The sequence below is a fragment of the Psittacula echo genome, assembly GCF_963264785.1.
Source record: "Psittacula echo genome assembly, chromosome: 6".
NCBI lineage: Eukaryota > Metazoa > Chordata > Aves > Psittaciformes > Psittacidae > Psittacula > Psittacula echo.
In genome coordinates, this window is record NC_137743.1 from 31,449,598 (window position 1) to 31,463,837 (window position 14,240).

General features: G+C 45.0%; 1 protein-coding gene across 1 annotated transcript; it reads right to left on the reverse strand.

Moving 5' to 3' along the window:
- Positions 1-479: 479 nt before the first annotated feature.
- On the reverse strand, positions 480-11,222 carry MARCO (macrophage receptor with collagenous structure; the record flags this gene model as incomplete). Its single annotated transcript, XM_080621986.1, is given in 14 exon segments — positions 480-610; positions 935-1,174; positions 1,351-1,392; positions 2,630-2,737; positions 3,866-3,919; positions 4,015-4,096; positions 4,738-4,898; positions 6,147-6,254; positions 6,625-6,669; positions 7,914-7,949; positions 8,373-8,606; positions 8,972-9,073; positions 11,042-11,183; positions 11,187-11,222. Coding segments are annotated over 14 exon segments (1,521 nt in total).
- Between the last annotated feature and the right edge of the window lie 3,018 nt (positions 11,223-14,240).

Here is a 14,240-nt window from a genome sequence, read left to right on the forward strand (position 1 = left end):
GATGATTTCTGAGCATCTGCTTTCTTGGATGTATGCACTTCACTGGGGGTTTTAGGCTTAGATTCACAACTGTGCTGTGATGAGGATGAACTAGCCAGCTCAGCTGCAGTAACTGCCTGTTTCTGCACACTGATCCTGTTCTCTCTTACTGCACTAAGCTGAAGTGGACCATCTCTCCTTCTCTGTGGACTTAGACATGGGAGCTACTGCAGATGAGCTGCTGTCAGGTAACTGGAAAAGCTGTGAACTGACTTACATGCCAGGGCTCTGGTTGTTTTGTGACACCTGGAATGTTTCAGGTTACCTTTGGGTCTTGAAACCATCATTGATTTATGGAAAATTCAACTTTCTCTGTCAATATCACTATGACCTGGTAAAGACCATAAGCACAAACTGATGAAATTGGGTTCACGTTATGAAGAAAAGCCACATAGAGAGCAGAGGCAGGCAGCGGCTCCCAGGACAGCCTCTCTGTCCCATCAAATGCACTCCAGCCCAGCGTCCTCGTTGTGCGAGCAGTTGTTCACACCCCAGTCTGGGTTTTCACAGTCCAAAATTGAATATTCATGCCCTCTGCAATTCACGTCATCAAGCCAAATTTGTCCAGAGCCTTTGAAAGATGAATTAAACAAACAAACAAGCAAACAAACTGTTGGCCTAAAGAAAGAATATGTTTGGTTTTTTTCTAAAGAGACCCCTGTGAACAGCAGGTGTAGGTTGGTTTGCACAGCTGGCTTGTTGGAAATCAAGCCTTTGGGCACAGTTCAAGCAGCAATGGACATGCAGCTCCCCCATCCCAAGGGAAATGAGCTGCCCCTTTCAGGAGATCTTTATTCTCCTGCTGCCCATGTATAGGACCTTGCTATGGTGCTTTATGTGTGTGCGTAACCTCCCATGCTGGGCCTGGGGAGGTAAAAAGCTGGTGTGAACTCACCTGCTGTGGCTGTGAAGGCATCGATTGCGAGGGTGTACCCCAGCATTCGGCAGACCACAGTGGCATCTTGGATGCTCCAGCCATCGTCACATATTGTTCCCCAGGACCCTTTGTGCAAGATTTCCACACGGCCTTTCCTGCCTCCTCCCGCAATTCGTACAAAAGGACTCAAGCTGCCTGACAGTTCAGAGGAGAAGAAAATAACTCTACTGGTCATATAGGCATGAAGAAAAAAGCAAACTGAAAGACAGAAGCAGTGACTGCCCAAACTGGACAAATGTTCCCATCTCCGTGGCTGTAGCCAGGGTGGGACCACAAGTTAATGGTAACTCAAATCCAAACAATTCAAAGTTGGTCCTGATTTCAGATAGCTTCAATGCTAGAGAGCAAGTAGAGAAGAAAGGAAAGTCCAGTACCTTCTCCTTTTTCACCTTTGCTCCCTTTTGTTCCTGGTGAACCTGTTCCAAATTAAAAAAAGCAAATATTTGACAGCTGTTCGGGGAAAAATTCAGTTATTAACTTTTTCTGAATAATTGTGTAAGTCAGAGATATAAGGACTCTGTCCTCTTGTAGAATGCACCCCCTAAAGTGACTAAGGGAATGTAAAAGAAACATGGCAAGAAGACCAGTATACCATACAGCAAAGTCTTACTAACATGTGACCCAAGAAAAGGACCACTTGCAAAATCCCATCCACTCACTCACGGGAAGTGTATCTTATTCCCACTACTACCTGCAAGATTACATCTCTGATAGCCTTTGGACTTTCCAGAAGCAGGCATGGTATCTCCCAGAGTACTTGCAGGAAGATCTACATTGTGGTATTTGCTCTCCAGGTACTGGCACTGGGCAGCTGAAAGCCACTCCCAACAGTCCTCCATATTTCTGTGCATCATCCTGGTCTTGAGAACAGGAGTGTTTGAAAAAGACCCAATGAGCTCTTCCCCTAGAAGCTACCTCCACAAAGCACACACTGCTGTCTCCTTCTAGGGACCAGGAGATGTCACCCATGTAGAGGGGAGTCCCTAGCCTGGAGTCACCCCATTTACACTTTTATCCTCCTCCAGAGACAAAGCTCCACAAGAGGAGTGCATGGAGGACCCTCACATAGGCTCTAGTTTATTTTATGTTTGAGGACTCTTGTACTGTTCTATGTGAGCAATTAAAAAAAAACCCATCTGGAACACTGGATGCTTCACAGGTCAGATTTTTATTACTATATTATGGTCTTATGGTTTTTGGAAGCATTCTGTGATCAGAAGGGAGGGGGTAAGGGTGGGGAGTAGCTGCAGTGTTGGCTCTTTTGAACTATTTTTGTGTCCTACAATTAGCGAGTCATAGTTAAATAGCACTGGTGTTTCCAGTTCAGTGTTCCTGACTGCCATGGGATTTATCCCAGCAGTGTGGTATGCTGCAGGATGTCTCTGTACCAAGTAAAGAGGAGGATGGCTTGTTCCAGTTTTCTGTAAGATCAAGGATTTGAGAAAATCTAATATATCTGTTTACTTGCATGTCTTTAACACACCTCTCAAGGTATAAATGTGACCCTCGGCAAATTCATCTTCTGGGAAGACTGATCTGTCTGCTGAGTTCCTCCAAATGAGCTTTGTTAACATGCTTGTGCCAGTCTGTGATGTACAGTCCCAAACCCAAATGCACCATCAGCTCCACAGACCCCATGGCAAACAGACTTACCAGGGAATCCATGCTCTCCCTTGTCTCCTTTTACTCCTGGTTCTCCTTTTGGACCCTGATTGCCACGATCACCCTTGCTTCCTTTCTGACCAGTTAGGCCTAGGCTGCCTGGGTGGAAAGCCAGAAAGTCATTGCCTTTGTCCCTTCCCAAGGAAGGCACATGATGAGCATTTCACATTGATGCAGAGAAGTGAAATGTGACATTTAAAGTGCTTTGCATCATAAGACAAAGTCATGCTGTCAAACAAGGGTTTACCTGGTGGGCCCTGGTCTCCCCTTGTTCCTTTTTGCCCTGGAAGACCTGAGATCATCAAAACAAATGAAAATATTATAAGACAGATATTTATACATTTATAAAAGTGTACACAAACTAGTATTTATAATGGATTTCAACACATCTAGTTCAGCGGTCCACACCATGGGCATCTATTTCTCAAGTGGGTGTCTGATTTCCCATTATACCCAGTGCAGACGTCATCAATCAAGAAAATACAGGCAATGGAGAGTTCTCCAGAAGTCAATCAACTTCTGGTCATTTATTCCATATCCTAAACTCCACTGATGGGATAGAGACAGGTGACTCCCATCTCTATCATTCAGGTATCAATGGAAGTAGAAGGGTGCAGCACTTGGACCTTTGTCACCTCCTGATGGTGATAAGAGGTTGTGTACACTACATAAATTCAGGGTTAAAATGATCAGTTCAAGAGAAATACATGGGAAGAGGCTTGTACTGCAAAATGTCACCCTATCATTTGGGTGCCTGAGACAGAGAGGTGGCTTTGTCAGATGGAAGGTCAAAGAAAAGGCCTGTGTTATGTGCTCTAAGTTGGCCTTCTAAGATACCTCTTCCTGCAATGCTACAGAGGAGCCCAGGACAAATGCTTGCTGTCTTCCTATGCTTAATAACCCATTCTCATCAGCTTTACAGGCAGTACAATTTGTCTTTCACTCCAGGGTAGGGAGGTTATTGTTTGTTTCATCTTAAACTGCTGCTTTGTGCGTTTTCTATTTACACAAAAATGTAGGCAACATCACCTCCTTGTTCATCTTACAGAAACAACCCCTCCAGTGAACAGCTAATACCCCAGCAGAGGCCCAGGCCCAATATGTCATCCTGGGATGTGTAGGGGCTCCATGAACAGGACCCAACAAATCTCCTTGCTGTTGCAGACCCCTTTCCAGTGTCTGCATGATGCATATTGTCAGCCCCGAACATCTTTTATTCTCCTTTACCTGGTACTCCTTTGTCTCCCTTTTCACCTCTGAGTCCTGGAACACCTGGTATTCCTGAAATTAAAAGCAAATCAGTAAGGGTGAAGCCATCACACAAAGTAAGACCAGAATAGTTGCTCAGTGAGTTATAGGTTTGAGTAGTGTTGTACCTGGACTACCACTAGGCCCCAGGTCCCCCTTCTCCCCTTTCTGACCAGGTCTGCCTTCAATTCCAGGAATTCCCTGAGGTCCCTGTGGTCCGGTTACACCTTGAGGTTGAGCAAAAGCAGCACATATGAAATGCGACACAACATATGACAGTGAAAAAAAGAAAGTTCAATCACCAACCTCTGCGCAATGCAGATTGAGTTGACCCTATGAAGGCAAAACAGTCACTGGGACTCTCAGAATTGCAATCCTTCCCTGGCAGCACTAATCTTAGTGGTGCAGTGAGTGCTGGAGTGAGAGGCTGTCCTTGCAGACTGTCAGCCTTGAAAGGCACAAGTGCTGTCCTAGAAGAGCAGCCACTTTCTGTCCTTGTGTGTGCACACATGTCAAGAAGGAGGACATGACCCTCCATGGTACAGGACCCTTCTTTCCCATTCATTCTCCTGCACAGTAAGCAGAGTCCAAATGAGACAGCTAAGGCTGTGGAATGATTTTACACAACACTGGAATATTTTTTTTTAATCTAATCATCATCTTTTACCCATGTTGGGATCTAGCCTTGTCATGAAACATCATCTAAAAAAAGATCAGTATCATATTTCTAGAGGAAACTACATATTCTGTACTGCTTACCTGCCTCTCCTTTCTGCCCAGGACGTCCAGGCTCCCCCATGCTACCTGTAACAACATCCTAGCATCAGTGCTAATGACGCTTAGCCACACACTTCAGGTAGGGCAGCCCTGCACCATGCATATGTGCTGTGTCCTCTGCACTTACCATTGAAACCTGGCGTTCCTGGGACTCCCTGCTGTCCCTGAGGACCCATTGGTCCACGGGGCCCAGGGTCCCCCTTCTTGCCTGTTTCACCTTTCTGTCCTTGAGGACCTATTGAACAGCACAGCACACGTGTATAATTTAAAAAAAAAAAAAGAAAAGCAAAATCAAACCAAACAAACTTATTCATCCATCTCTGCAGCCAGTGCAGCACCTCCGCGTAGCTGCATAAGTAGCAGAGTTTGGCCTCAAACCTGCATTTACCATTGAGTGGCATTCCCTTAAAGGTGTAGGAGGACAGGGCTGGATGGCACCTCAATAGTCTGCCTAAGCCACCCTCAGTTCTGCCAGACTGTCTGGCCAGATGTTTGACCTGATGTTAAAGACTTGCAGTGGTGCCATGACACTTACCCAGTCTATTCCTCAAACTATCCCTATCACTAGAATGTTTTCTTCTCTAAATATCCATTATTGCAGTCTGAACCCTTCCTTTCTCCTAGCCACAATGGAGATGGAGGACAATGTATTCCACTCCTATGCTTTCAGGGAATTGCCACATCTTCCCTTAGCCTTTTCTTCTCTGAACAGCTGATCAGCATGGTCCCAAAGAACTGAATTACTTGAAAATGCCTCATTTAAAGACTGACATCTTCATCTTTCTGCTCCAGAATAATCCCATAGTCCTCACCTTTCGCTAATCCTACTTTAACTTTTCTCTTCTGGAACAACTTGTGCTAATAAGTGCACTGGAGCATGTGTGATCTGATGGAAGATCTGAGGAAGCTCCAACCAACCTGTCCAACTGTTCTTCATGGTCTGCACCACACACATCTGCTTTCTTTTGCTATCCTGCTTTCAGGTGAAGCCCATGTGAGACCACTGAACAATAGTATTCAGAAGATGCCCAGTAATGCATGTTATAGAGAAGAAACACTATGCTTAACTCTTCCACTTAAGGTGTGTAAAAGTCAGGCTTATATGTAAGATTTAAAGCTCTCAGAAATAGGTTTTATCCTATTGCAAACATCTCTGCTTCAATGTGGAATAGGCTGACAATTGAATACTTGTGGCTTTCATTAAACAAATGTCACTCTACAAAGAGACTTCCACGGTACAGAGTCAACAATTTTCATGCCCTCTTCCCCCAGCCCTTGTCTGGTAGCTTTGCTGAAGTTTGATAAGAAATGAAGTCCCTTCAGACCAGGTTCCTGTGTCCTGCTCCCTCATTGAGCAGGCCATGCTCAGGGCTGCCTGTATTTTTACAAAATACTGACCTATGGAGACTTCTTCTGGTGTTTTAAGTAGAATGAGTTTAAACAGGAGAATCTTAAAAATTTTGAGGTAATGAAGAAGTCTTACCTGCAAGACCCATCTCTCCTTTCTCTCCTCCCACTCCTGGTACACCACGTGGGCCAGGAGTACCAGGATCTCCTTTGCTCCCCTTCTCACCCGGCAGTCCACGTAAGCCTGTGAGGACAACACCACTTTTTTAATGCTTCATCAGGTGTTGTATCTAGTGAATGTCAGCAGCAGGCTATGTGGCTCAGCTGTGGGCATGAGCCAGACTCTGCTCTCTGTTTGCTTGAGAGTGATGCTGGTGGCAGTGGAGAACTGGCCCACCATAACCGGTACACACTGACTTCTAGAATAAGATTTTTTTGAGCTAAGATTTGCTTTTGTTCATGTTCATTAGTTTTACATATGCTTATTTCTTTCAACTCCAATGCCATTCCCACTGATTTACACCTTGACTGAAGACAAGATTGCCCATAAAATCATCCATAAAGCCACTTTATATTCATCCAAAGAAGTAATTCAGGGGTCAGAAAAGCCTTACCTTGGAATCCTTGTTCTCCCTTTATCCCTGGTAGTCCCTGTAGCCCTGAGAAATAAAATACATATATCATCTGACACACATCATCTGTTTACAGTAATGGCTAAGAAGAGATGAATTTTTTAATCATCACTTATGCACACTGCTTCAGTCACCACTGAGGCCAATCTTCAGCTGGCAAGGACCAGAATAACCTCTTGAATAAAGACCATGGATCTTGGTTGAGTGCATGGCTGGGCAGTGGCCAGCTGTCCTCCAGCCAAGCCCAGCTCATGGGGACATTTGGGAAGATCTTTCCTGAAAATGCACAGAATTATTTGGGTTCTGATATATAGTAATGGTGCTTGGCAGGAGGTGCTGGTTCAGTGTTGTAAGTACAGCCAGAAAAATATGAAAACATGATTTTTAAAAATTTTATTAGTTTGGGGTTTTTTTCTTTGGAAAACCTCATTAGCGTAGCCAAGAACTAGGGATGGATGAGATACAGACCTAACCTAACAAGGATTGCATCTTAGATCATCATCACTGGATTGTCAGATCATTATCATTGGATTACAGAAACTATTTCCTAGTCCAACCTCTGCTCAAAGTGGAGCCAATATTAGATTAGCATTGCAGCATCCTCATAGTCTGAACATATTTGCCTCCTGCAGTGAGTGTAGCTCTACTCAAAACCCCCAGGTGCCCAGGGCAGCAGCTTGTGTTTGGCTGTGCAGGGGAGCACTCACACCCAGCTCATTCCTGAGTCTGTGTGATCATTTCCTCTGGGACAGAGTGGGTGAGGTCGCAAATCTGCCACTGTTACACACACTCTTTAGCTGTGGCCCTGCAGAGCAGGGATTAGGGAGGTCTCCTTGAGTTGTCCTGGAGTGAGCTGGACAGCAGGACTTGGTACATCTGGAGCAAAAAGCCCAGCTATCCTCTGGTTGTAGGAGACACATAACCCCCTCACGGGTCCTCTCTTGTCTCACATGGAGATTTGAGATGATTACTGCAGATAATCCCTGAGCTTTTCTGGTGGGGTAGCAGTGAGGATACAGAGCCAGAGTTGTTCCTCTGTGGTGGTCACCAACCTCTGTGGCGGTCACCAACCTCTGTGGCAGCACTTGGGCAAGCTGGGCTCCTGGGGGATCACTCAAAAGGTGCAACAGGTCTCCTTATGGCCAGGGCACTGGATGTCTGTGCATTGGGTAGGATATGGGTCTAGAGACTGAAAGCCCAAGCACTCACTTCAGGTCTCTTGGGGGAAAAAAGAGGAGGAAAAGTTGCTTATGGCTCATTTACCAACATACCTGGTGGACCAGGATATCCTTGGCGTCCAGGAGGCCCTGAAACGAATATTAAATGGATCTCTTTCAGTAATCAGTGCTCAGTGTGGAACATATCAGTATGGGGTTGATAGGCTTGATGTCTGGGCTGAGGACACTATCCTTTCAGAGGGCACCCAGAGCCCAGGTCTACAAGTTTCAGGAGGGAAGAGCAGCCCAACACTGCATGTGCAGCTGCAGCAGGATCCAGGAGAGCTGCAAAAGGCTGTGCTCCAGCTTCCCCACATGTGTCCAGAACCCCACCCAAGGCATCTGAAGCCAGTGTCCAGCCCTGGGCACTGGGACATCACCAACTGACAAGAGGGCCAAATCTTGCCCCAGCTGCTTGTTCATCTGAACTAGGTTTTTAGCCAAGCTTTTCCGGTAGGGCTGAAGAACCAGCTTTCTCCACTATACAGCCAGCATGAAGAAATGGAGCTATACCTGCAACCAGGGTGATATTGTTCATCATCATCATCAGGTTTGCATTGCTGCTTTTAATTATAGTGATTTCCTCTTCCATGCTTCTCCTCCAGTCTTCTCCTTCATGTCCCATGGGCTTCTCTCTAGAGTTTCTCTCCAAAAGCAATTTGCCGGGAAAGGAACTTTCCACAATCTCTTCTGTAGAGGAGGTATTTTGTTCTTGAAATTTCAATATCTCTCTCTGCATCTTAAAAACTGAGGAAACAAAAGGCCCATGAGGTGAATATTTCCTGCCTGATCTGGTTGGGAAATGTCTGTTCAGCACAGCAGCTCCTTGACACCCTTGAAGGGTAAATACCACCACTGTTTGACCTGTAGAGCTGATTTTCATGTGCCGGTGTTTGCTGCAGACAGGAGTGCAGCCAGGGGTGCTTTTGCACACGCAAAGCACATATATGGGGTGGGGGAATGGTTTCCTTCAGCTGTTGCTTTGACTTGCTGTGTGAAGAGGAGCAACCATGCTCCCTTAGAGGTTTCCTATCTGCGTGCTCATCGCCAGTTGCCCACGTCCAGAAAAGCTGTCTTTTGATGTCAAGCTTGCAGTAAGGTTGCAGCCTTACCTTTGTATGCCAGCAGCCCCTGGCCGGCTGTCAGCAGCAGCAGGTAAATGCCGAGGACTGCCCAGGCACAGCATGTAGATGGCTTTCTTTGGATTCGAGGCTCTAAAACCCAACAGAAGTAGGCTAAACATCATCTCACATATCTCCTGCTACTAACTCCATTCTCTTCCAGCTGTTTAAGGCCTGGCCATGATAAATTAGCAGTGCTTTCCAGCAACAGGGAGCAGCAAGGTCCCTCTGCAAGGCTGCCATGCCCTGCAGGCAAGGCAGGCTGCCTTCCTCTCACCCAGGCTTTGCAGTGTGATTCACTTGGCCATCTTTTCCTTAGCCAATTTAACCAGCTCACTTCCATCACGACTCAACCCAGCCTATAACAGTATGCTGTAGCTCTCCCATTTCTGCACCAATAAACTATCTGTTCCACTGCTTTTTTATATCCCAGGGTGTCATTCAAAGAGGGTTGAATGCCCTCTCCATCAAGAGCGACACATATATGCAATTACAGCAGCGAATCATGTATGCATTGAAACAGATGAAAAATCAATAATAAATTGAATTGCAGAACAAATGAAAACAAGCTGCAACATTTTAAACAAATTGTCACCAGCAAGTGTAAAAGAAATAACCCGCTTTGTTGCATTTTGGGTTTTAGGGAGAAAAAAAAATCAGAAATATTTATACCTACTTCAGACATTCACTCAGTTGCCTTTAATTGAGTTTTTTCAAAGTAATGTAATCAGGAGTTTAAAGTCTTGGTTTTGAATGAGTACACTGATTTAATTGGTTTTACAATAGAATGGTTTAGTCAGCAATGAAATATTTATATTCAGCTAAAAATTTATACACTTACATTTTTCTATTTGATCTGGTGATTTCAGTTTCTCAACTATTAAGACATGAAAGTTTTATTCAGTGAAATTAGGCATTTTCTAAAACAGGAAAAGAACTAATTTTTTGTGATTCTCAGCATCAGCTTTTGGCTAGAAAGGGCATTTTCATATACTTCCCATTTTAAATGGAAGTTAATTTATTAGCAAAATCATTATTAAAGCAATTTATTAGGCAGTACAAATATAATATTTCATTTTTATGTACTGCTTTTTAATAGACAAGATAAAATCCGTATCAATCCATTTAATAAAATGAATCCTTACCACTTATCTGAAAGGTTGTGGTAGCAGCTGAAGCAAACCCAATCTTGTCTGAAATGCTGAAAGTGTTCATATCACTCAAATTTCCATCTTCCCCATATCTGTCTTTAATTTTCATGACGAATTTCTTGTGGCTAACCTAAAGCCTTGTCAGATTATGGACAATAAAGAACTGAAGGGACTTCCTATCTGCCTCCTGATTTGGTATGCTTTCTGATATGCTTTTCCTATCTACTCATTTTTTATAAACTTGTGAGAACTGTGATGTGGTAATTTGAACAGTTCCTCAAAAAATCCCACAGCTAAGATATTCAGCTGATTTTGTGTGCTCACTTGGGGACACCATGTCCATGGAACCTTGGGTAGGATCCTGCAAGACATTCAGCCCTGAGTTATTCAACATCTGTGCAGTTTGCTGGGGTTGGGCATGGAGTGGTCATTTTGCTTCTAACACAAATAAACCTCCTTATGTAGCCAAGAAGATCCCAGGTTCAATATTAGCTTGGAGTTCCATCCCCCAGAAAGGGAGGTACAGCACTATATGCGAGCGAAAGCACAGTAAATTGCACCAAGATGACACTTTAGTGATGGTACATGGCTGTAGGACAAGGAGGGAAAGAATCAGGAGGAATTGTGAAGACAAGCAAATGATGGTGAGATGGGGATGCTGAAGCCTAAATTGGCTTTGGGATGAAATGGAGGAGAGGCACTTGCAGCCCACTTGCCAAAGCTCTTTTCAGGACTCTGCTTCCTCCCTGACTGATTTTCCACACCCTCACACACAGTTCCTACCACCATACCTCTTCTTTGCTCTCATCCTGTAAAACTTAAGGCTGCAGACCTCACTGTGGCATTTGACATTTTGGAGTCTCCGGTTGTGCCAGGGTTGATTTTGATTTTGCAAAGCGAAATGACTCACCCAAGCTCGCAGGTGAAAGCCTTCGGTAGACACTGGGCAAAGCCCTTTGCACCCATGATGCTGCTGCCATGTGCTGCCCTCCCGGAGGCTCAGGACAGTCCCCACCACTTGGCCTTCTCCCTGGCTGTGGGTCTGTGCTCATCTACGTGGCTGCTGGGTCCTCAGTGCTTTGCGTGGCCATGGAAGAAAGTGTAGCATGAGCTTCAGATAGAAGTGAGTTGGAAATCCACACCCTGACAGCCCAGCGCAGAATGAAGCCTTCTGTTCTGCACCTGTCTCTTAAAGGCTTACGTTAAAAATATGTGGGGATTTTTAAATCCACTTTTGTGTTCTCCTTTCCAAAGTGCTTGTGCAGCTGTGATCTTGTTTGGCATCAGCAGGGAGGAAGAGGAATTCTCCATTATCATGTATTCTGCCACACACTGCATAGGAATTTGGATAATTTACTTTATTGTGAGTAGCTCAGATACCCCCTTGAATTAGGGTGGCCTGAGAGGTTACCACCGAACAGCTGGACCATAGTAACTACCTGTGCATCTTCCTCACTGGGGTAAGGGCTCATATCCAGCCCATATCTGATGGTTTGGGTGGTTCAGCTGACTATTCTGTGTGAGCCTGAAGCCATCTACTCTTGCTGGTGCAGGTGATGAGCTGGACATGACCGTACTTGTATTGCCAAGTGGATGTTTAGGGATGGATGTGATTCAGGTGCCCACAGAGAACAGATTTACAGCAGAGAGGCTTTTAAAAACACTTCTAGGTAAATCCATTTTACTTCAAAACTATTAAAAAGAAGTTTTCAAAAACGCTTCTGAAAGGCAAAAGGTGCAATGAGATCTTTGTGCCCTCCTCCCTGAGAAAGAAGTTCAGGGATATGCTTTCCCATCTCTCATGGTAATGCTGTGGCCATGCCATTCTCAATGGCCCAGGTAGCATGGGTGCAAAAGCAAGGGTAGAGACCCCCAATTTTAACAGTCTGATCTGCACTGCTTCAGGGTTCAAAATCCAATTCTCCACTTAGGTATTTCAGGAAGATCCATATCAAAGTCATGATTGAACCCAACTTTGCCCACCAGTTGTGGTTGCCTACCCAACTGGTCAAACTTCATTTTCCCCTTATTTCCAGTTGATGTAGCCACATGCAGCTCTGCGTGCTGCCACATTTCTGTCAGTCAAGTGAGCATCTAGCTGCCTGGGAGAGTTATGGTGTGTTTCTATCTGGATATCAGCCTCCATAAACATGTGGCAGATTTCCCTGTGCACGTGGTGCTGGGGGTCTTGGCCATGCCACAGACATCAGAGATCATGTACCAATGATCATGCTTGTTCAGCCATTGCGTATGCTTACTCATTTCACCCCGCTTTCTGCTGTCTTTCATTTCTTGCTGCACCATCACTGACTGCAGCAATAGATTGACTCTGATTGTGCAATTGGGGTTACTATATCAGGAAAGAACAAAAGAAAAGAAACTGCTGATTCAGTGCAGTCTTCCTAGGTTGAGGGTTTGCTGAAACAGGATTATTAATAGAATAACAGTTTCCATCACGGGTCATGTTTGGTGGGCCGTCAGCCTCACCCTCCAGGCTCTCTGCTAGGAAGTTCTGGTCTCTTTGTGTCCTGCTGCTAATTCTGCCTCCCCTAGAATACTCCAGTTACATCTTGGGGAAGAACCTGAAGTTCCTCGGCTCATTCTTTCCCTTCCTACACTTGGACATAAGTGGCTTGCGCTGGTAAGAGGGTGCTTTTATTGCAAAGATGCACTGCATCTGAAGCAAGTTTTATAAACAGATCACAACTGTCTCAATGGCACAGGCCTGGGGTTAACTTCTGGTGAAAGTGAAAGGAAAAGCCTTGTCCCTGGTCATTCCCACTACCTTTCTCATGTCCTTTTACCACTGTTGTCAGCTGCAGGTGTTTGTTACCACCGAAAGCTCATGGCAGAGCAGAGACAACACCAAATTCCAACCTAGCATTAGTTAAACACAACAATTCCCAGCAGTGATACTTCCAGGGAACTTGAACAGATGTTAGCCTCCTCAGGATAAGCATTTATCCTGAAAGAACTGAGGTTGAGATGTTTTAAAGATTTTTTTTTTTTTTCCTAACTGAGAAGATATCCTACCTCAGAGTTGTTTCTCCATTTATCCACAAGACGGTAATTTTTCTAAAATCATCAATTTCATTGCAGACTGTTTTAGGAATAAATGGGCAGAATTCTGGGGGCTTTCCTGCCCCACCAAGCGTGAGGAAAAGAAGATGTGACAGCACAAACAGGTGCCATGTCAGGTAAGTCAGGGCAGCAACCTCCACCATTTCTGCTGTCCCCTTGTCCTGGTTTAGCAGTAGCAGTCATTTTCTCTCCTTCTTAGTAGCTGGTGCAGTGCTGTGTTTTGACTTTCGGCCTGCGGATAATACTGATAAAGCCGATTTTTTCTTTCAGAATGTTTCAGAATGTTTACCCTGACCAAGGACTTTGTGAGTCTCATGCTCTGCCAGGGAGGAGGGGAAGCCGGGAGGAAGCAGGGACAGGACACCTGACCCAAACTAGCCAAAGAGGTATTCCATACCACAGCACGTCATGCCCAGGATGTAGGACGGAGAGTACCCGTAAGGGCTGAATCATGGTGGGGTGGGGGCGAGTTATTGATCAGTGAGGTGTTGTATTCTCTTCCCTTGTTATTTCCCTTATCATTATTATTATTGGTGGTAGCAGTAGTGATTTGTGTTATACCTTAGTTATTAAACTGTTCTTATCACAACCCGTGGGAGTTGCATTCTTTCGATTCTGCTCCCCATCCCTCCAGGAGCGGGGGGAAAGAAGGTGGGGGGAGAAGTAGACTGCGTGGTTCTGATATACGGCCTGGGCTTAAACCACGACACCCCTCTAGACTGAAGTGAGAGTGACAGCCAGAAAAGATGACAGTCTGCCCCTTATCCCAACACCTGCACATGTTTCCTCAGATGGGCTTCAAAAACCAAAAAATAACCCTACCCACAGACCACACTGCTCTCTCACAGAAACAATTAGCTGTGGTTTGACCTGGAACACAGCCCATAGATGCACATCTCAAAGCCACCAGTGACCAGAGCTGTACAATTGCCTCTGCAGTGGTAGGTTTGTTTGTAAACTGTCTTGGTTTTTATTTATTTTACCTGATTTTTCAGTCTTTTCTCTTTTGGGAATGAACAAGGTTGGTG